The following is a 21,800-nucleotide window of genomic DNA, read 5'->3' as shown; positions in this document are numbered from 1 at the left end:
CGTGAATAATTAACTTTGAGAGATGCAACATTAGCAGAAGAGACAATATTGACATTTTCGAGTCGCGTGTGTGCCTCGCATAAATGCGTATGTCGGCTCGGCAGAGGGAGTGGATTTGACTCGGATCATCTCCTGGTCGTGAGTATGATGCGAAGCGCGGTTGTCATCCCACCAGCATCAAGGCACCTCAGCGCTGTTCTTGTTCAGCCTCCACCTGGCCCTTATCGCGCAAGTAGCTCTCTATTGAAGAAGCAATGTATATACTACTACTACAGTAAACGTGTGTTTTTGTGTTTAATTTGACCGTCGATATTATTATTATTATCTATGAATGCGAAATGTATAAGAGCTGTTCGATCTCAAAATTTGCTTCAAATAATTTCATCAAATGTGCGGAGGAGAGCGGCGGCGCATTTTGTAAGACCACGAGTTCGACACGCGGCCACGCCGAACGTCAGCGGCGAGTGAAATCTAAACCGGTGAAGGTACAGTTTCAGTTTCATTTATTTGGAATAACCCCGTGAGCCATTCGGCTCTTGATTCGGGTGCAACCGCAACACACAATACAATTACAAGATACATTTACGCGTGCTGATGTATGCTCGAGCAAAACCCGACAATGACTCTGCCTGCGTTCGGCAGGCCTATAATCTTAATATGTTTCGCCACGCAGTCGTGCAATTCGTGATACGTGTTCACCACACACGTGGCGTCTACCACCGAGGCTGCTACACAGACGAATTTGATCGATTTCGAGCCAGGTACTTTTCCCCCCACACCCAAAAACCAGTTCCACGAAACCTATCAATTGCAGGCGCGTATTCTCCATCACGATCAGCCACATCATCGATCCACTGCTGAGTGAAAAGCCTCGGCAAGCCTCGCCAACCCACCGCCTGCTCCCGCGCCGTTACGGTCCCCCGCGACTTATCGTTAATCCACCTCGCACCGGCAACAGCCAGACGATTTCATCGCTCCGTCTCCGCTGTGGACGTGGTCTCGGTCTTTGCTCGTAAAACGAACGGCGTGCCAAGCGCTCCGTGTGAACGTGGTCACGCGCTCATTGAGTCCGCCGATTTCTCTCTTCGTCAAGCTGCGATAAATGCCGACGGTGCACTTCGAATACCGACTTCCCTCGCTTTGTGCGGGTTCGGTTGTTGGTGCGATTTCGGGTAAATGTGGCGAACCTATTTATATCCGCATTTTTGTTATTCAGGATTCGGGTTGAATTCACTCATATCCCGCACCTCCGATTAGCACGGTTGGCTACGTACGGCGCGAAAGAAGTTAAACATACATACGCGGATACGCGGTTGGACGTGTGACAACATTGTGTGTCGTCTTCTGGGTTCTTTCGGTAAAGTCACGTAGAAGGGCCGAAACGTCGTGAGAATTATTTTATTATGTTTTATTTTTTATTATTTTATTACTTCCCTTCTACGTTTACCGAAAGAACCAAGAAGATGAATCCCTGCAGTCACGAAAGCTTTAAATCGAAACATTGTGTGCGTCATTGTTGGGGTGGGGAACGTCCGGCCCGCGGGCGGTATGAGGCCCGCGAAATCATTTGGTGTGGCCCTGCCAAGGCAACCGCAGGCGGGACTCGAAATTCAATAAATCTAGGAGCAAACCTGGAAAAGCAGTTGCGAGTAGCAGCAGCAACATCATCAATACCAGCTAACATCACACGCCTCGCCAAAGAGAAGCAGTTCCAGCCATCGCATTAGGGGCGAGTTAATTAAATGTTTGACCAAATATAACGGGCTAATTTTTATGTTGATAATGTTGTATGGCCCGCGAATGATGTTATAAATATCCAAATGGCCCTCGGCAGAAAAAAGGTTCCCCGCCTCTGCTCTATGCGCTCCTCGGCAGGCAGCTGTCTCGAACCGTTTCGCTTTGTGCGCCTTTTCTTGGAGCGCATCTACTACCGCTGCAGTAGGCGAAGCGCCGATTCAGGCGTCTGAAGGCTCCACAACCATTCCGCTGGTAGGGCACCCGCTGCTTACCACATGTGGCAAAGACAATGAAGACCCCCCCCCCCCCCCCCATAATAACGCACCGGTGGGCTGAAGTAGTAACTAATTGGCGCATTTAAATTTCGATTTAAAGCTTTCGTGACTGCAGGGATTAATATTCTTGGATCCTTACCGAAAGAACCAAGAATATAATTGTCGCATTGTTTACGTGACAAACCTGACTGGCTGTGTCGGGTGGTGGAGGGGTACGACACATTTATGTTTACGCGATCTAATAAAAACATAACTTTATTATGAATAAACTTGGTCGCGAAAGCTTACGTGTTAAACTGACAAAGATCCCCCGTATAGCCTGACCAGACTGTTGGGGCAAGTGCTGTTAGCGAGTAGCACCTATGAAGGCGGGCAGGGCAACACGAGGGAGGTGGGTGGCCAGCACCACGCCTGGCCGCCTTTGTCTCCCCAGTGGCGATGTTTACATACTACACCAGGTACTCATTTGAGGTCGAGTCGACCTTGGGGAGGCCCAGAACCGGTTCAAATAATCGTTACTGGGTGTTGGCCGTGAGCGGGAATCGAACACGGGTCACCCGCCAGGTTCGTGTGCGCAGCGTAGCGCTAACCGCTGCACCGCCGCTCACCATTAGTAACCTGTGGCTGTGCCCCCTGACAAAGACAAAGAACCCCCTCCCCCCGGTATAGCCTTAGCAGACTGTTGGGGCAAGTGCCGTTAGCGAGCACTGTCGCACGCACACACGCGCGCGTTGTAATACCATCTCCCTGTGATGCCTCAGGTTCCAGAAGCTCTTCTCTCTCTGCTCGCCCGCAGCTGGTTGTTCGGCGGTGGTGAAGCTGCCGCGATGAAGCTCTTCATCGTACTCCTCGCGTTCTGCGCTGCTCTCTGCTCCCCCTGCGTGGGCGAAGAGGACTACGACGAACGGCCCTACATGCAGCCCTTCCATCTAATCCCACCTTCCCTGAGCGTCCAGGCCACGGAGCAACCGCTCGCTTCCAACGAGACGTGGGACTACCCCGAGCCGCTGGCGCCCGGCCAAAGTCCCGCGGCCTCATCGGAAGAGGGCAGTTCCGAGGAGAAGGGGGACGAGAGGGAGCCCCACGGAGACGAAGGCAAAAGGGGTAGAAAGGACAAGAAAAAGTCCAAGACTCAGCGCATCGCCTCTGCCGTCAACGGTCTGGGCTTCAGGCTCTACAAGCAGGTGCTGGGAGGCGCGGGACCGGCCGACAACATCTTCTTCTCGCCCCTGAGCATCGCCTCGGCTCTGGGTGTCGTGACCGCGGGCGCGAACGGAAGCACGCGGGCCGACCTGGACACGGCGCTCGGTTTCAAGGAGTTCCTCCACGGAAAGAAGAAGGCCAAGTCCATGAAGTACTTCGCGAGGCTCAACGGCGCCCTTTACAAGAGAAGCGCGGGCTTCGAGCTGATGGGCAAGAACGTGGTCTTCAGCAAGAGGGGCCTCTGGCTGTACCGGCAGTTCACGCGCACGGTCGCCCACTTGTTCAAGAGCAACGTGAGGTCGGTGGACTTTGGCGACTCGAAGAATGCGGTGGAGCTCATGAACGCTTACATTGAGAAGGTCACCTCGAAGAAATTCCCGGATGTCATCTCCGACGTGGACACGGATACCTCCCTCGTGATCGTCAATGTCATTTATTTCAAAGGTACCACCCATCTCATTGCTTTCTCCCCCCCCCCACCCCTTCTCAGTTGTTTTAATCGTAAAACTATACCTCATTGTGTTTTTTTTATCAAGCGATAGAAATCTGGGATGCATACTTGTCAACCCCTTATCAGTGCCGATATTATAGACCAATTCAGACCTTACTGGATACCTCGTGTCCATATAAATCTCAAAGTTCATCCTACAAAGTCCCATCACAAGGGAGAAACACGAACAAATAGACAAAACAAATGTTAAATCTAGAATTGAAGCTTTCGTGACTGCAGAAATTATACTCATTTGTTATTTCGGCAAAGTCACGTATGTAGAAATAAAATACAATTTTAATAAATAAAATGTAATTAATGTTTTCATTTAATTTAATTGTATTTATTTAAATGTTATTTTATTTCTACATACGTGACTTTACCGAAAAAAACAATGAGTAAATAAAATATTACCCGTATTGAAACTGCTGGACGCCGTATGGACCTGGACAAGAACACGGGGTAAACCGTGTGGGTTGACAGCTATGGGCACTGCGCTGCGACCCCGGCTTCCTGAGTTCGAGTCCCAGCCATGGTTCCCATCAAGTGGCGAGTAATACCTGAACCGGTTGCAGGCAAGCTCCCTCTTCACCAACCCGCACTGGCAAGCGTGGTGAAGTATGGTCAAACAACCCCCGTGACCGACATGGCGTGGGAGCCATTCATTTAGCAGTGGATTTAATCAAATATGGCTTTAAAAAGCGATGTTACTGGCAAACCGGTCTACGAAGGTAGCCTCAATTAAGGGGGCCTCAAAGCGCGCGACCTAAACTCGCTGGGAAAGCAGCACAATAATCTTTTTGAAAGATATAAAAAAATATACGAAACTTTTATTAATACATATATATTGCCAATCTTGTCCAAAAAAACCTCCATACGGATCTGGATATTGGCATTCGTTAAGCAGCGTGGTAAAGTTTCGTAGCGGTAGGTTTATTGTTTTGTAGTGTTCGTGACAATTTGGAGGTGTCCTCAAATTAACGGGCAGACGTACATTTGCTGGAGCCGTCTGGCTCCCTATGAAACAAGGGGTAACATTTTACGCGACACATGTGCCGCAATGTAGTCTTATTTTATTTTAACCAAACAGTGTAGTTACGGTATTGAGTCGACGTTCTCCGGATTAACAAGACGCTCCATAATCTAAGACGCACTCCCACCCAAACCTCTGACATGTGCCAATAAACGTACACAAATGTGTTTTAACGGATTATGAAACGCACCCCCAACGTTCACAGGAGGAAAATGTGCATCTTATAATTCGGGAGGAGACGATAATGACTTTCGCAGGAGAGGCTGTAACTCAGTCAGCCTCGGCGTGTTTAGGGTGGACTGATCCATTTATAGATATCCCCACAGTCTCAGCTATTAACAGCTTCTGCCACTCTTTCCGTTCAATCCCAAATCGAACCCGTGTCGCTGGTGTCACGAGGTGTGGCATGTCCATTCGCCCGTTGAAAAGCAAGAAAGGGAGCTTGATGTCTAAGGCGTTTCTTCTTTCACGGAACGCTGCTAGGCTGAGTTAGGAGTAGGGATTATTGGTGTACGGCACTACCACTAGAGTACAAGGCCATGCATGTCTATAACAGGCCTATCTTGTTGCACTCTACATTTCTATAATACCACGATGAGATTTATAACAATAATACAATAACGCCAAAGTAAACGCTGAGGATATATATGCGGATAGTTCAACATTAAGAGCACCACAAAGGTGTTGACTCTGCTCTGATATTTCTAACACGTTATTGTATGAGTGGAACCAAATCTGTTTGTGACCATGACATAAAACAAATATAAAACTCGCAAATATAGACGTTTTAATTGCTAGCCAAAATGTCGTAACTTTTGTCAATCCACTGCTGAGGTTTTAAAACAAACTTCACCATGCTGGTCAGTGGGTTGGTGAAGATGAGTACAGACGAGAGAGTACTGTATATTACTATACACTAATGGATTTTACTGCACTGCACTCAACTGCACACAACCTGTTTATGTATGGTGATCGCATATCAAAGTACTATCCAAGCTTAGACCCACGAAGCTTCTGAGATCTGATGCGCTTAAAAGAACTGTGATTCTCTTTCCTTCCTTTTGCAGCACACACACACATTAAAGCACACACACACATTAAAGCACACACACACATTAAAGCACACACACACATTAAAGCACACACACACATTAAAGCACACACACACATTAAAGCACACACACACATTAAAGCACACACACACATTAAAGCACACACACACACACATTAAAGCACACACACACATTAAAGCACACACACACATTAAAGCACACACACACACACATTCAAGGTCTGAACATGTGAATTATTCGTCACCAGGATCGTGGGGAAACAAGTTTGAACCCGACCTCACGAAGAACGTCCGCTTCTGGGTCAACAGCAGCTACTCGATGATGGTGCCCACAATGCACCAAAGGGCCAAGCTCAGCTACACACAGGACCGCAAGTTGCGTTCCACAGTCGTCAAGCTGCCGTATGAGGGCGGCGCGAGCATGCTGGTCATCGTTCCGCACAGGACAGAGGACCTGCCCAAGGTGGAGGAGAGCGTCTCCCAGGAGCAGCTGGAGGAGTGGCTCTCTTTGCTGGGTCCCAGGTACGAAAAGTGTACGACATGAGCACAATGATTGCAGGTGCAATGACATTAGCAAATTAGTATCATTATTCTTCTTGGTTCTTTCGGTAAAGTCACCGTGACTTTACTGAAAGATAATAGTAGGTTTTTACCCTTTTAACTGGTACAAAACTGACACCTTTATTCAAGGCATCATGTTTGCAATGACCACAACACAAGTAGTCAAAAAAGCAAACAAAAAGAAGCAACTCTGATAAGGATGATAATATGCACTGTCCTTGAAGTTGATTGGCCCACACCCGAGACGGCTTTCTTTAGAGCCTAGTCCCCATTGGTGTAGGGCCAGATGACACCAGAAGGCGTACCTTGAAAGAACCAAGAAGATGAATCCCTGCAGTCACGAAAGCTTTAAAGTATCATTATTATTATCCCACCCCAGCCCCAACAATGTTACCCCAATTTGTGCTATTGGCATCATGTAATGAGACGAAGTATCCGTTCGGGTCTGTTGCAGAGTAGTGCAACCCTTGGTGTTAGAGAATGATCCGCAGAAGCAGGTATCACGAAGCTATCTCTGAGGTCCTTTCAGTTGATCTCTGGTCCACACAGTCGAGGGCAGCGCTTATCCACCGACTGTGCATATGAGTGTAACGTTCATTGCAAAATCGTCAAATTGATTGCTTCATTTTCAGAAGTTTAGTTAACCACCCCATAACCCAAATGATGTGGGGAGGCCGTCATCTAACAGTGGATTGTCAGAGTTGTATGTCTACTTACATAATTAATCTCACAAGTATTATGTCTTTGATTCTTGCAAATTCCACATTTTACAGAGGAGCCTTTGTTGTTATGGTTTAACTGATACGGATCAATGGATCTATTGCATTTACAGAAGGCAAGCAAAGGTCCTTTGAGGCCAAAAAAACATACACCTTTTTGTACCTCTTCACACATAGCGTGTTATATCTCGAGAGCTAATTTTCGAAAGGTTCCTAGCCACTATGAAAATATTCCACATCAGTGCTGTACAAGCTACATTTGTTTTGTTTTTACTAACAAGCAAAGTTAAATGACCAGATGAATAATGAGGTTTAATCAGGAAAATGGCTTTTATGATGTAAATGTCAATACTTTCCTGAATAACTGTTTATAAATGTCCTTCCCATAAATAAAACAGCATGACTCATAAGTGCCCCCATGCACTTCCCTCACCGCCCACATAAAACCGCAATGTGAGAAACAATGAAATTATATCAAGTGTTTTATACTGCACTGTTACATGTGTGAATGCCTATGTGGGACCAACCCATGCCATGACTGTGAAAATACCGACAGTGGCCTGACACATTTAAACTCTTACAGCAACCACTATGTCCAGCTATCTCTTCCAAAGTTCAAGATCAGCGTGTCCTATGACCTGAAAGCCTACCTGAGTGCAATGGGGATGTCCAGCATGTTCAGCTACGGAGCAGACTTGTCTCGGATCACCGGCATGCAGAAGCTACACGTGGACAAGGTAAGCTGGCGTGTGGTTGTGGAAACAGCATACCTGTTCTCACGTGCAGCAACAAGGGTGCATTCAAAGCCCTGTGAAGCTCAGTTGTTCTTAGAGAGTGGAGTCTCTTCTCTTGCCGTGATACAAAAGTTTGCCTTTCCGTAAAATACAAGTGTTCAGTTTTTTAATGATGTCACATTACCCAAATGTGCAGAGCCTGTAAAATTTAGTAGCTGCTTAATTGATTCCTTATTTCCATGCCCACTGGAAACGAGACTCTTGCAGCCCAGGAATGGCCCAGATTGGTCCAGAAACAACACCAGGGCCCAGGTCCTGGTCCACACAAACCACCAATCCTCTCACCTCAAGGTCCAGGCCTGTGCTCCTCCCCTAATCAATTTCCTTTACTCCGTGTAGGCACGGGATGAGAGTCAGGATATCACTTTTGTAATTTGTCGTACGAATGCATTTTTAGCTGACGAAATGCAAAGCTAGTGGCGTCACGGCAAATGCATTCCACCGTGACGCAAAACTGTCCCAGGCGTGCCCTGGCTAGAAGTGTATGGAATGGCCCCAGAAGCGTTGGGGCTTTGGAATACCATGGGATTCAGTGTGGCCAGGCTGGGATTTCAAACACACCCGCTCCTGAGCCCAGCTGGGAAGGCGAACTAACTCGGCATGGTCCCCACTAGCAGTGGAAACAAGGCATTCATGTCTTATAACTCAAGAATGGGGAAACACTTTTACCATTTATACACAAAACCTGTTCAAATTAGGCATCCTAGAAATGTCCACAACCAACTTGGCAGATGCTATTAGTTATAACTCACACGTTAATGGTTACTTTAATTTTGAAGTAGCATGCCTCTTGTGCAATTGCCAAGGCACAATGACATGCAATCCATGACCAGATTGTCTGATTACAAACGGTTGATGGGGCGAGTTGAACCGAGGACATTCCTTGGACTGTAACCACCTTAGGCAATGTTATAAAAACCGATGATTAATATGCATTTTAAAAAATCGTGTTGCTAAGCACCCACATGTCTCTTTTCTTCCAGATCACTCATAAGTCAGTGTTGCATGTGAACGAGGAAGGGACAGAGGCCAAGGCCGAGACCGTCGTTGGCATCATGCCCATATCCATGCCACCAACGGTGACCGTGGACAGGCCCTTTGTGGTGCTCATATACGATGAGAAAACGAGAGCTGTGATCTTTATGGGCCGAGTGGCAGATCCCAAGCAGTGATGACACACTTCACATTCTTAAGAGCTTAGCAAACTTATTGCTGATCCTTGTCCAAATGTTTGAAAATGCCATTTAAGCATTAAAATGTTTTACTTTTTTTCCCCAAACATTAAAATGTGATTTGATACACTTGCATCAATTCCTAATTGTAACCATGATTTTTACACATCTAAAATGACCAGGATTAATACCATACTCGTAACATCTACAAAGTTGCCCTCCCCCCTCATTTAAAATAAAAGGGAGCACACGCCATGCATTCTGGTAGAAACAAAACGTTTTATTGGAGGCTTCGTAATAAAATGAAAGTTATGACAATGTATAACCTGTTTGTAGAGTGCAGATATCTTGTATGAAGACAAATAAAGCTGCCCATCATACCTCAAGAACCAAAACATACTTGGCTGGTTTGGGAGACTGTGAACTTGAACCGTTTTGGGCAATTACACGCAAATTCAAACGTCTGCATTGTCTTTATTGTCATACCTTTATTTTGCTTACGAGGCTGAATATAAAATTAACTATAGACACAGAAAGGTAGAATTGCTTAAGAATTCAGCTTCAAAGGCGTTGGCTTTTTAAGGTAAATGACCAGCTGACCCACATTTAAATTAGAACACTTGAATCCATCGTACATGTTGAATTGAAAACAGTCTTTAATGCGTGGTAACCATGGAATTTGGTTGCAAAGTTGGCCAACACCGCTAAACAAAAACCCAACAGAAAAAAAGACCCATAACTGCTGCATCACCGATCGGTCCACGTGTAAATGGGCTGCGCAAAGATAAACCACACGTGCGCGCACGAGGAACGAGCACGCCACTGGATCAATATTTTACAAAATGTGCAATGTTTTGAGCATTACTGTTGGCTGGTGGATATCCCAAGCACAAAGAAAAATACGCAGGATGCCTGAAATGATGCTTAAGACGATGTGCTTTCCATGCACAAGCATGTGTTGGTACAAATAATCTGAACATTAATGTTGCTTGAGTGACAATCTGTTTTGGGAAGAATACAGAGATGATCTCATTCGATCATTTACAGATGGTTTTATGATAAATTAAATCTTTAAACAACAAAATTAAAATCATTGAAATATTTTACAACCATTTAAACGAGCAAAATCATCCTGGCCACTTACACGCACCTTTGTCGGTGTCCACACCAATGCTCCCCATATTTTCCACCAAATCTGGCCAGTTCTACAATGACACTACTGTAATGAGCCATTATGTAGGGGTTTGAATGTTTTGTAAAATGTATTTGGCAAACCTGGATCAATTATAACCTTTAGTTGGTGAAGACGTGTGAATACTTTACAATATTTTGTTTAAAAATGTTTACTTTACCAAGCAGTCACCTCAAGTGTTTAACTTTGTATATGCTCATATTTTAAAATACGTGTTACATAGACAATATTTCCTTTGCTTTTCAAGAATATCAATTCATTTTATTACACGGTAATTGTAAATGCACCATTTGTCAGCTTTTAGAAGCCAGAGAGTAACAGTTTATTACCATATTTCCACATTTTAACCATATGCTTTTAAAGATGGAATGCTGTTAAGCTGATCAAATTACAACCCATCTCAAAAGCATAAACCAATTAAAAAGCATTGTTTGTGACTTAAATAACATCACCAATAAGAAATCTTGGCAGGACCCTCCTGAAAAAGAGTCTTGAAACTCAGCGATGCTTTTCCTGGATAAACGATCGTGATCAATCCAACCAGCACACCCCCCCCCCATTATTTACACATTTGCCTCAGATGTAGCAACATGTTCACAAGGCTAACAAATAATCAGGGGTACAGATGTGAAAATAAGTTACACTTGGCAATTCAAGAACACACAAGACGTTAAATAAGTGTGATGAAAATTTTCCCTAATTTATTGTTAAATGTCGAGGTATTTCAATGAAAATGACTGCAATGGCAAACGGTTTAATTAGAAACGAATATTAACATCTGTTGAGGACAGATTCCAAAAAGCAAACCTTTTGTTTCTTACCTGTTTGGGCAATATCACTCTTAAATACAACTCAGAAAATGTGCAATGTATGCATTACTTTATCAATGAAGGGTAGGTTATGTACATTGAAGCACATTACATCAGAAGCACATTAAACAGAAACACCATGAATTGCAAGAAAAGGGGATTTTTACAGCAAGTAGCAATTAAAAAGGCAGCACAACAGGCAAGATCTAAGTTGGTATATTTATGTATGCGGCATGTTTTGTCGTGATTACAGTATTTGTACAGGATGTTAAATCGCCCTCTTACGATACAAGGCAAAAAGAAACCAGGGATGAAACTTTCAATTTGTTTTTATCTGTTACCATGGATCAAACAAATTGCAAAATTATGCATTTTAAAACCAGTACCAGGATGCCTTAATGCTCAGAAGTTGGAACTGAAGGTTGGGGCATTCGTGCAACACACAAAAACTTTTCACATGTTGTTACGCGCGCACACACAACGCATGGGGGCTACACGCACGCTTGTCTAGCACTTGTAAAGGATGTCGTAGTGTCCTGGGCGGTACAGCAGGTAGACAAAGGGCTCTGTACCCTCGGGGAAGTCATGATGGTTGACAGAACCGCCTTCTCCCCGGTCCATGTACTCCACGCGGATGGAGACGCCAAGGGCCTGCGCCAGTGCAATGATGTGGATGTGGTCGCTCTCCTTCGCCATCGGCTCAACCTCCTGCCACAACGACAACGATCGGTCATGGAAATGGCTCTTGCAATCAATGGGGAGGAAAAAACCCCATCACCGTATGGTTTCAAGTTTTAGAATTTACTAGAGCTATAGTGTGTATCAGCAAGAAAAATGTAATGCTATCATGCTTGTTTTTACGTATACATGTCATTTAGACGCGGTATTAAATATATAACACCTGCGAATTTATCAGCTGCATTTAGTATTGTATTACACTCAATTTCAACGTATTACAAGAGCTTCACATAATTTATATTTGCACATGCCCTTCATGAACTAAGAAAATTAGGCATATGGATGGTTAGACGTTTTTCTGAGAATCTGTCAGATATTTTTTTCACTTGAGATTCCAAACAAACAAAAACCAACACTGCAGAAACAACCAATGAAATTGTGTGTTTTTTAAAAATTATCAAAATATTGAACATTTAAGCTTTTTAACTACAGAGTACAGCTAAAAACCCAAAATGGCACTTGTCAGATGAGCACCAAGATATTGGAAATTTGACTTTAAAATATTCCCGTACAATTCTATGTCGTAACACAAAACATTAAGAGCGGCATGTTTTTGTGTGAAAATCGGACCCATCAATGTCAATCGACACACAGACGTTTCTGCCAACCTGGCTGCAGAACTCCTTAACAGTCCGTCCACCCTCCACAAAGTGTTCAAAAAATATAGATTCTTTCTGGAGGTAGCCAGAGGTAAGAAGGCGTAGGTAGACAACAACGTAGTCGGATGTGCTCTGCTCGTTGAAGGATCCACGCACATCCTCGAGAGTGGCCTGCTTCTCTACCATCTCGATGATATCCAAGAACTACAAAAATAAAGGACAACAGCAAATTGCAAAGTTGGTCAACATATAGAGTGACAATATTATTTCCTTTAGTGTAACAAGAAAATTGTACTTTCAAAGTAGTTTTTTTTTCTCAAGACAAAACAGAGTCTAACCAAACTCACCGTACTGTGAAAATCTTCTATCGTGAATTCAGGAAAACCCAACGACACCAGCTCATCTTTACTTTTTGCTGCAACAGCCTTAAACCTGTTGAAATATCGAATTACAGGGTTTCTTTCACGTAAAGTTACGAAAGACGTTTTAACGTAACACTCCAAATAGCATCGTGCATGTATATATATCTTCTTGGTTCTTTCGGTAAAGTCACGTAGAAGGGAAATAATAAAAGCATAATAAAATATTATTTTATTATTTCCCTTCTACGTGACTTTACCGAAAGAGCCAAGAAGATGAATCCCTGCAGTCACGAAAGCTTTAAATCGAAATGATGTATATACAGTTGATGCGGAAAAAAAAAGGTTCGATCTCAGGCTTCCTCAGACGTGAGGTCTAAAGTTAACAAACTTTTGAAGATCTTTCGGGTTGTCCATCAGTGCCTCGAGATGCGCAAAGCCAAAGGCACGGTAGAAACAGTTGCCGTCCCGTCGCGTCATCCTGATGTGAGAGTATTTGTTGCACAAGTCCTGCAGAATTCAATCGCAAGCCAACAATTATTGAAAACACATTATACTGTACGTTTAAACATCAAACAATTCGTACCTTTAATGGTTTTGCAAATGTATCGTTTTGTTTCGATAATCACATGCCGAGCGTACGCCTAAAGGTCTGAATAATGTGACGCAGGCAGCAACATACAGAGCGTCAATTAATTGAGTGAGGTTATAGGAACCCTGGATAGAGAGATGTGGGAATTCCAAAGCCGAGCCGCCAGAGGAAAGAAGAAGAAATGCAATCTACAATAAGGCATGCACAAGCAGAACCAGTCGATCTGGCAGAACGAGTCCGCAAAAATGTGTTTAGGTATCAAGGTGTGCAGCTCACGCAAGCAATTACTTCAGGTCTTAATAATTAAAGCGATACGAAAGCAGCAACTGAATAATGACGGGAAGTGATTGGAGTGAATCTGTGAGTGTAGAATCATGACCCAATTGAACTGCTTGAAATATATGAAACAGGGGCTACATCCAAGACATGAGCACAGCATTACAACTGCAGCCAAATCAGTGCTTTATAACAGTAGAAGTTAATTCTATAACAGTAAAAGTAACTAGCCAGAAGCGATGAAGCCTTTGACTCAAAACATACTTTAGCTTCTCGATGTCTGCTTTGCCAGATGCATTACTTAGCTGCTCCATGACTCGGCATGATAAATTAGCATGCCCAGCACATTCGATAGATTCACTACGGACACGATCAACATCATTAAACGTTATTGGAATGACAAATGCATCGATTCATCGGTTTTTATACCCACAAAACGTACATGAGAAAGGGGCATGTAAGAATAGCGAATTTCTGCTTCATATACATTCTTGATTTGTACATTCTTGATTTCATATCCATTGTATATAATTTGTGCAGGCACTTGTCAACCCATTCAAGAAATGTGTTCAAGCCAGTAGTGATGTTTTGGCACTTTCGGAATTTAAGAGTCTATTACTCTCTGCTTGTGATTTTAATGACGACGACGATGAAGAGTAGTCATCAGCAAAGGAGTGGATTGTGAAGCGAAGGTAAAAAAAATCACCGATGGAGAAAAGCAAAATAATACCTTGATCTTTTTTTGGTAAACTTCATCATCATCATTGTATTCCCTCATTAGAACAGATATGTCGTGCTTGTCTGAGACTAGAGGTGTTGCCATGGCAATCTGAAAAACAAACATGTTAGTTGAAGTGTGTTCTCAAAAACACAAAAAACATGAAATATTTAAGAATTACAATATATGTTATAGTGTTAAGGAAGTGTTAACATTTTACAATATTTTTCAAATAACTTACGATGCAAAACTGAAATTACCTCTTGCTGGATTTTCTCTTGTTGGGCGATAATGGCTTCATCATACGCCTGAGTGTCGTCTACTAAAACCGACAAAAAATAATTCACATGAATGCATCAGGTGAGTGGCTCAATATCGAATTACAAAGTTTTACAAACGCTTCAGATTTAAATTCTACTTTTACTCAAATCCTAGGAATAGCCAAGAGGAATAATCGTTCGAGGTGTATGGACAAGCACTTTGTTTTTTCCAAGCCCAAAACAACCTGTTCATACATCAGTCACGGTCATTAAAACGAATGACAAGTATTTAAAATGCTCATTTTTGTTCCAACAGTTTTTTGAGAAGCATTATTGAAAAGTCAGAAAAATACAAAAGTGGTATGCAACGAACCGTGTAAGATATACAATAAATATATCTTAATATCTATGCTAGACATTAAATATTGCATATGTAAATGTACTATAATTTCAACTAAAAAACGCCACCAAAACACAATGTTCAACTAAAGTTATAAATATGACCTTACATATAATGCTTAATTACAGCTGTTTGTGAATACACTGATGGATGAAGGCATTACTGAATACGCATGAACCATTTCAGTAATGGAGGTTGCTTTACTATCATGCACCATGCTTGTCAGCGCAGGTTGGCGAAGGGACAGACAGAATTACTTCAGATATAACTTCCCACTGATGTTAGCCGTGGCCGGGAATCAAATTCAGCTCACTGGGTTCACAGCGCAGTGCGCAGTCCACTATGCTATATCGCTCCGCTCCACCTCAAATGCCAGAAATTAACTGTCACTTACAAGTGCTATTCCATATAATTTTAGATATTAATGGAACGTTAATGAATGCTGTTCACGTGGCAAAAATCGTTGAGATGCTTCCAACTGTGAAGATGTAGTGTTAGCACTAGTTGCATAGGCAAGGTCTTGTGTAGTCAAATTGTACGTGTAAAATCCTGCCCCAAAGCTATAACTTAAATTACAATAATATGCAGTGTATCTTACCTCGTTAATGCACCCTTTAACAGGAAGTATTTCTTACAAGGTCAAATTACTTTTATTCTTTCATTAATATGAAATTATTGATTTGGATTTCTACAAACAGAAAAATAAATAACCATGTCAGTAATGGAGGTTGCTTTACGATAATGCACCATGCTTGTCAGTGCAGGTTGGTAAAGGGACAGCCAGAATTAGTTCATGTTAGCGAAAGAGTTTACAATGTTCTCTCTACTATCAAATATTATGCGAGTCCATATCACAGTTCAATGGGATGACAAATATATAATACATCTATGCATCAATTGAACTACAGTACATATTTCTACCTGTAGCCTTTTTGTGTTTTTCCCCCCTCAGATTGCAACGTTATCTTGAGGCATCAAAAACATTCAAAAGCCAAAAATCTATTTAAATATCACAGCTATTTAAACTCATTATGCGGAATGACAACTGCCTTCAATGGGATATGGGGCCTCAGTAATTTCCCTTATTTCCTTTAGAAGGCAATTCCATTGTAGATCTGACAATGAAAAACCATGGAAACTCGTGCCACATGCACTGCCAAATCCCAAGCCCCCCACCCCCCTCCCACTGCTCCACCCAACAACTGTAAAGAAAACTGTCTTTTTCCTCAGTTCATTTAAGTCCATCGTGTTCTGTCATTGGTTGCAATTTGCTAGGATTCTAAACACAATTCGGGTACTATTTGCAATACTTCAAGGAATGTGTTATTATGCCACTTAAATGTGGACAATAATCTTGCCTCTTTAGATATTAAATCCATACTATTGAGTTATAATTATTATCATTTGCTGACCTGTGGGTGAAGCTAAACATTTGAGTTATAAGTTAACAAATCCAGTTATATATTACTCATGTTTACGTGAATTACCCAATCACTTTAAATGTACACCATGGTTACAAAAAGTAAATATAAATCTTCCATTATTGCACGTCACTATAGAAATGTTCAAAATGTTTGCGTGATCTGATTCAGTTAAATTCGCCTGCCCTTCAAGTGAATTATTTTACGTAATTATCGATATAAATGTATTTAAAGTAGCTGAGGAACCTGGATATCCCCCATGGCCAACATGGTGCAGGTTAGCGTGTGTATAATGTTTGATTCTAGGTGCCGTGGACAGAATTTCCCAGGTGAATTACCCCAAGCCTGCCAACTGTGTGCTCTACACAAAAAAATATCAGTAGTAGGTCACCATTATTGCGCATGTCAAAGCCTAAATTAAGAGATGTAAGTATTGACCAAATACCTTATAATGGCATGTTTAAAAATCACCAATCATAACCCCATTGTGATAACGTATCTATTAAGGAAACATTTATAAACTCCCTTTCTCCTCCAAGACCTCGCAACCTGTCAATGCCCCCATTTTCTTAGATAATTGTAAACCATGCTGGAACTTGGCAAGTTCAGACAGTCCATATCCCCATGCAATCTCTCTATTGACAGAACAGTTTGCGCATGGTTCACCTAGAGGGCTGGGGAACATTCAGAAATGAATTACCTGCTTTTAGCTGGGCCAACCCTGCAACCACTCCTATCTTAATGGGTACCTCGGCAGTGAGAGCCGCACTGTCACACACCTTGCTCAACTGCCTGTCCATAGCACTGAAGCTTGAAAACTACATTGCCATGAATACCCGACCCTACAGTTTTCATGCTATATTTTGTAACAAAACAGCATGCCACTTGGTTTAGTCACCATGCTACGAGGTCACGTGGTAAGTGGAATAGGAGGGAAGCAAGGTAGGCATTGTCAAGGCCGATTTAACATCGACCCATTTTAATATTGAGCATCGTGTCCAATGACTGCAGGTGTGGAGCTTGCCCCCATATTGTTGCTCGGCAGTTTCCAGCTTGGCAGAACTTGACTCAAGCCAGTCATGGAAATTATGCAACGCACACTCTTGGAAATCGACATAACCCAGTGCAATTGAAACAGGTCTCTCTCACTTAAAGCTATATGACACTCCGTGCAATGAAACGAGTGGTTCACCAGATATCAATAACTCCAGACATATATTGTACACTGAAATTACATTTCAAATGAGTGAAAGCCAAATTTTATTGTTTGCTGAAATGCATTACAACAATGGCATTGGGCTTGTTTGATCATGGGTGACCAGGATGGTTACTTTAACTCTGGGTCAGTTAGAATAAGAGACGACCAGCAAGTCAACGTGTCCAAGTTGGCTCATGGTCAGAGCACTAAGTCAACACTGCCGAGATTCTGGGTTTGAATCCGGGTTTCAGCTGCCCGCGAGCAACATGGGTTATGTGTAAGCGTGGCTTATGCTCATACCACATCAGTGGCTGCATAAACAAAACAATCAGTTTTAATTGCTTTTTAACCCTTTTATCTGACAACAAAACTGACACATTTGTTTACAAGGAGTCATGTTTGCATTGACCACAACATGACTCCTTGTAAAAAAAAAGTGTCAGTTTTGTTGCCAGATAAAAGGGTAAAAAACCAATTATCATATTTTGCTACTGGCAAAGGAGGTTCCAATGGTGTAAAAACAATCCGTTTTGTCTTATTCCAGCTTTTGAGAAGTAAAAATAAATTCAGTTCGGTCGGCATGCGTCGAACACGAGGCAGGTAATATAAATTAAACCTCCCAATGTCGTCGGGTCTTCCGAATTTACAAGTCGCGTGGCGTCATATCCCAGAGTCACGATTCTCTTGGCACGGGGATGCCACTGATCCTGCCTCGAAATGAGTCCCCATTTGGATTTGTACGACGCCGACTGCACCACTAAAATTCGAAGAACCTAAAACCGATGTGTCCGCGCTCAAACGTAACAATAACACCACGAGGAAGTGCTGTACACCCCGTACGTGCGTTTCGACCGGTGGTCCTCAACACCAGTGGAGAAAATGACCTGAATATGGCGGGTGCCAGCAAGCACAACTATTTGCAATTGTCATCATCACCCAGGAGAGCCTCTGCGGGGGTTCACGACTCTTTCATTCAGGAAGCTCCAGGCCAAGTTTTTCACAGTCGGGTGCGATTGAGTATGTTTTCATCAACGGTGCTAATATATAAAGCCAATACCGATGATAAATATACCGATTACCCCTCAACCCCCGTCACCACGGCATCTGCTCAGGTGCTGCTTACCCTCGGAAACCAACAATTACTTAAAATCCCCGCACCAACCCTGCGAGTGTATCGTCATTGCCACTCATGTGTACACGTCTGTGTATATATTGTAACGTCGGCAACACTGCCCGGCGCTAAACTCGAGGCCTCGGGACCGCCGCCTTTGTCGCCGGGAGAGACAGGGCCGCGTCCACGGGGCCCTCGCTAGGAAAACCCCGCCGCACTTTCTACCCCCCCCCCCGCCCGCTTCAACTCAAAACCCTCGCCGGCTTCCGTGTCGTTCCCCACGCTACACGCCCCCCCCCCCGCGAGAGAGGACTGCGTGTGTGGTTTTATTTTGGTTGCATCGACGAAGCCCTCTCACTGCTCAACACGAACCTTGCACTTCCAGCTTAACCTGCTCCGGCTGCTGCTGTTGCTGCTCCGCCATCTTCGCCGCGCAGTGCCTTGTGGGAGGAGGAGGAGGGAGGGGGTGGAAGCGGGGGGCGGGGCGGGGCGGAGGGGGGCCACGTGACCTGCGAGTTCGTTGTGGGCCGGTTTCGATTAATCGCGGTTTCTGAGATTAAATCATAACCGGTCTACGACGTATAAGTGAGTTTAGCACGTAGGCTTTCGCGACCAATATTGTTCATAATAAATGCTTTTAGGTTAGATCGCGTAAGTATAAATGTTGTGTCGTAAGCCTCCACCACCCGACACAGACAATTAGTAAGGGATTTGTCACGTGAACAAAACGCCAATTAGTTACTACTTCAGCCCACCGGTGTGTTGGAGAGTAAATCCACAACATTTACAATTTGAGTAATACGACGTTTCGCTGGTAATTACATCCAGCATCATCGAGCGATTTGCCAGAATAGTATGGACTATTCAGTGCCCTAACTTAGGGGCCGTCCATAAATGACGTCACGCACCTGGGGGGGAGGGCAGAGCTTTGTGACGTCATATTTTAGGGGGGTGGTCTGACTTTTTGTGACGCCATGTGACAAGGGGGGGGGGGGGTCAAAAATCGTGTAAAATCGCGTGACGTCATGTATGGACGGCCCCTTATTACAGGCCAATTGAGACCTTATTGATCACCCCGTGCCCTTGTAAATCTCAACGTTAATTCTACAAAGTCCCATCACAAGGAAGAAACACAAACAAATAGTTCTACCTGAGGACGGTTGCTTGTCTTGCAATCGAAACGTCGTACTCTATTATTTAATTTATTTTCTTTCTACGCGACTTTACCGAAATAACCAAAGAGCGATTCCTTAACCGTATGGGTTCACAGCTATGTTAAATCATCATTCGAGCGAAAAGTACCCCCCTCCCCAAATAAAGCACGCAAGTCAGTGGCCTAACTACATTATCAGCTCAGGTGGTGCGGAAATTGGTCAGGTGGGGCCCCAATATTTGATTTGTCTCGCACGCTCGCACCTAAGAGGCTAATGCTTCTTCGCCGACTCCTCTTGCCCGAATCGCATCGTCGTTACTCTCACGGTCTCGAACATCTGACGCTGTAGGGGTCGCTCCGTCTTCGCACAATGCAGCCACTACTGCTCCGTAATTGTCTCTTTGCAATACAATTGGCGCGTATTTAATTATATAAATGTCCCAGAAAACGTGTTCTATGTGAAAGCATTTTCACTAAAAATTATTTTAAACCGCTTTTAAAATATGGTGTTATGTTATTTTCACTGTTGTTGAAAACAGAACTCATGGCGGTTGTCAAGGAGGCCCCAACTCGTAGATTTAGCCACCAGGGGAGCCAAGGCACCTCCTGCCCCCACGCTGGTGACGCTACTGATGAAAGTGAAGGTGTTATTTAAGTATTGCGATGGTTGGCACGCTGGACTCTAACCAGCAATATCAAGCGTAACGCGACAGTCAGTCGATCGGTAGGGACAGGTATCGTGTGCTGCAGTAAATTGTGGGTACTCCAAACTCTTCCGAGACGTCTGGCCAGCGTGGAAGAGTAGGCCAAATACCTTCAAGAGCCCTCTCTCGTGGAAACAAATGCACGGCTGAGCCTTTACACTTCGGCAGACACAGGAAGGCCGTAGAAAAGATAATGACACCAAATAAAATGTAACAGAAAATGAAATGCATTTTTAACATTAAGAAAATCAACTAGAAGTTAAATGTAAATGATAAAAAGAGAAAATAGTACAACATAAACATGTGCAAGAAGTCAGGAAGCACAGGGCGCACAACACGCAGTGCAGGTCGGCCTTAAGGACTGAAATAATAAACTAAAATAAATCAACTTCGACGAAAGGTATTCGCACATGAACCATAAAAATTAATGAAAAATAAGTTTTAAAAAGAAACAACCCAAATTGAACCGAGATTAAAATCAGAATCTTTATTTATACTGGAGAAATCCGATGAACTATAAAGCTCTTTTTCACAGATGTCCAGGGAGCACTGTTCTGCACCGCACAGGAACACCAACAAAAGCATTGGAACATGAATGCGATGTTTTGCTTCCGATCGTATTATTACTGCTGAAAAAAAAACACATTTTTGTTAATCTCGTGATGAATAATCTTATTCCTCTCTAAACGTTATTGGCAGGTGTGCATGCTGGAGATAGAGTTACTGTTCATATTCTGAAGGTAAACTTAAGATTGCAGATGAGTGTTGACTTCATCAACATCTTTGTGCAATTTTACTATTTTTGTTCAATAATATTTTACACGAACTCCTGAAGCCCTCTTTATCGTGAGTAGCGTCCCGCAGAACACGTGCACACACGCACACAGTATTCAACATTTATTTGAATCTGCCCGAATAACGTAAACAGCGTTAATTGCTTAGCGCGTCAGGCGGGCCGTGTTCAACAATCATCGGACGCGTGCAGCGTGGAAGGAGTTGACGTGTATTTGAATGGGAGTAAAGTGTGTCAACGCGCATGGATCGCGAAGACTGGAGTTTTTGGGACACCCCGTGACTGCGAGTTCGTCTGACCGCACGCGCGACTGTTGTGGACATTCACTGTGCATCCACCAGGGGGTGGTTTCGATACAAGCTGCGTCGCGAGTGAACAATGCCTGGCATAGGCGACCACCATGCATAACAGGTGTTACATA

The 21,800-nt window shown here is 43.5% G+C and overlaps 2 protein-coding genes across 6 annotated transcripts; one reads left to right on the top strand and one right to left on the bottom strand.

The window, feature by feature from the left end:
• Nucleotides 1-102: 102 nt before the first annotated feature.
• Nucleotides 103-9,191, top strand: LOC144933315 (leukocyte elastase inhibitor-like). Its single transcript, XM_078857999.1, has 5 exons — nucleotides 103-138; nucleotides 2,774-3,659; nucleotides 6,059-6,332; nucleotides 7,674-7,827; nucleotides 8,868-9,191. The coding sequence occupies exons 2-5, from the start codon at nucleotides 2,840-2,842 to the stop codon at nucleotides 9,054-9,056; spliced, it is 1,437 nt and encodes a 478-aa protein (XP_078714125.1). The 5' UTR covers nucleotides 103-138; nucleotides 2,774-2,839; the 3' UTR covers nucleotides 9,057-9,191.
• Nucleotides 9,192-9,320: 129 nt separating this feature from the next.
• LOC144933639 (ubiquitin thioesterase OTUB1-like) lies at nucleotides 9,321-19,165 on the bottom strand. 5 transcript variants are annotated; one of them, XM_078858660.1, is made up of 7 exons: nucleotides 19,102-19,165; nucleotides 14,600-14,658; nucleotides 14,328-14,450; nucleotides 13,145-13,263; nucleotides 12,742-12,826; nucleotides 12,404-12,598; nucleotides 9,321-11,765 (listed from the first exon to the last, which is right to left on the bottom strand). In XM_078858660.1, exons 1-7 carry the CDS (start codon nucleotides 19,151-19,153, stop codon nucleotides 11,565-11,567), a joined length of 834 nt encoding a protein of 277 aa, XP_078714786.1. In that variant the 5' UTR covers nucleotides 19,154-19,165; the 3' UTR covers nucleotides 9,321-11,564. The 5 variants fall into 5 exon arrangements, with proteins under 5 accessions (XP_078714786.1, XP_078714785.1, XP_078714787.1 ...); XM_078858659.1 differs by having other exon boundaries at nucleotides 14,600-14,661; nucleotides 19,102-19,163; XM_078858661.1 differs by having other exon boundaries at nucleotides 14,352-14,450; nucleotides 14,600-14,661; nucleotides 19,102-19,163.
• Nucleotides 19,166-21,800: the final 2,635 nt, after the last annotated feature.

Source organism: Lampetra fluviatilis, chromosome 7 (assembly GCF_964198595.1).
Source record: "Lampetra fluviatilis chromosome 7, kcLamFluv1.1, whole genome shotgun sequence".
NCBI lineage: Eukaryota > Metazoa > Chordata > Hyperoartia > Petromyzontiformes > Petromyzontidae > Lampetra > Lampetra fluviatilis.
The sequence above is the reverse complement of the archived record's forward strand: the minus strand, read 5'-3'. Positions and strand labels throughout refer to the sequence as shown.

Excerpts from the sequence above, each read along its gene's own strand:
- LOC144933315 (XM_078857999.1), top strand. The coding sequence starts at position 2,840 with ATGAAGCTCTTCATCGTACTCCTCGCGTTCTGCGCTGCTCTCTGCTCC. Across the intron at positions 3,660-6,058 it reads CAATGTCATTTATTTCAAAG|GATCGTGGGGAAACAAGTTT; the intron begins GTACCACCCATC and ends ATTCGTCACCAG. Across the intron at positions 6,333-7,673 it reads CTCTCTTTGCTGGGTCCCAG|CAACCACTATGTCCAGCTAT; the intron begins GTACGAAAAGTG and ends AAACTCTTACAG.
- LOC144933639 (XM_078858659.1), bottom strand. The coding sequence starts at position 19,153 with ATGGCGGAGCAGCAACAGCAGCAGCCGGAGCAGGTTAAGCTGGAAGTG. Across the intron at positions 14,662-19,101 it reads GGTTAAGCTGGAAGTGCAAG|TAGACGACACTCAGGCGTAT; the intron begins GTTCGTGTTGAG and ends TGTCGGTTTTAG. Across the intron at positions 12,827-13,144 it reads AACCCGAAAGATCTTCAAAA|GTTTAAGGCTGTTGCAGCAA; the intron begins GTTTGTTAACTT and ends ATATTTCAACAG.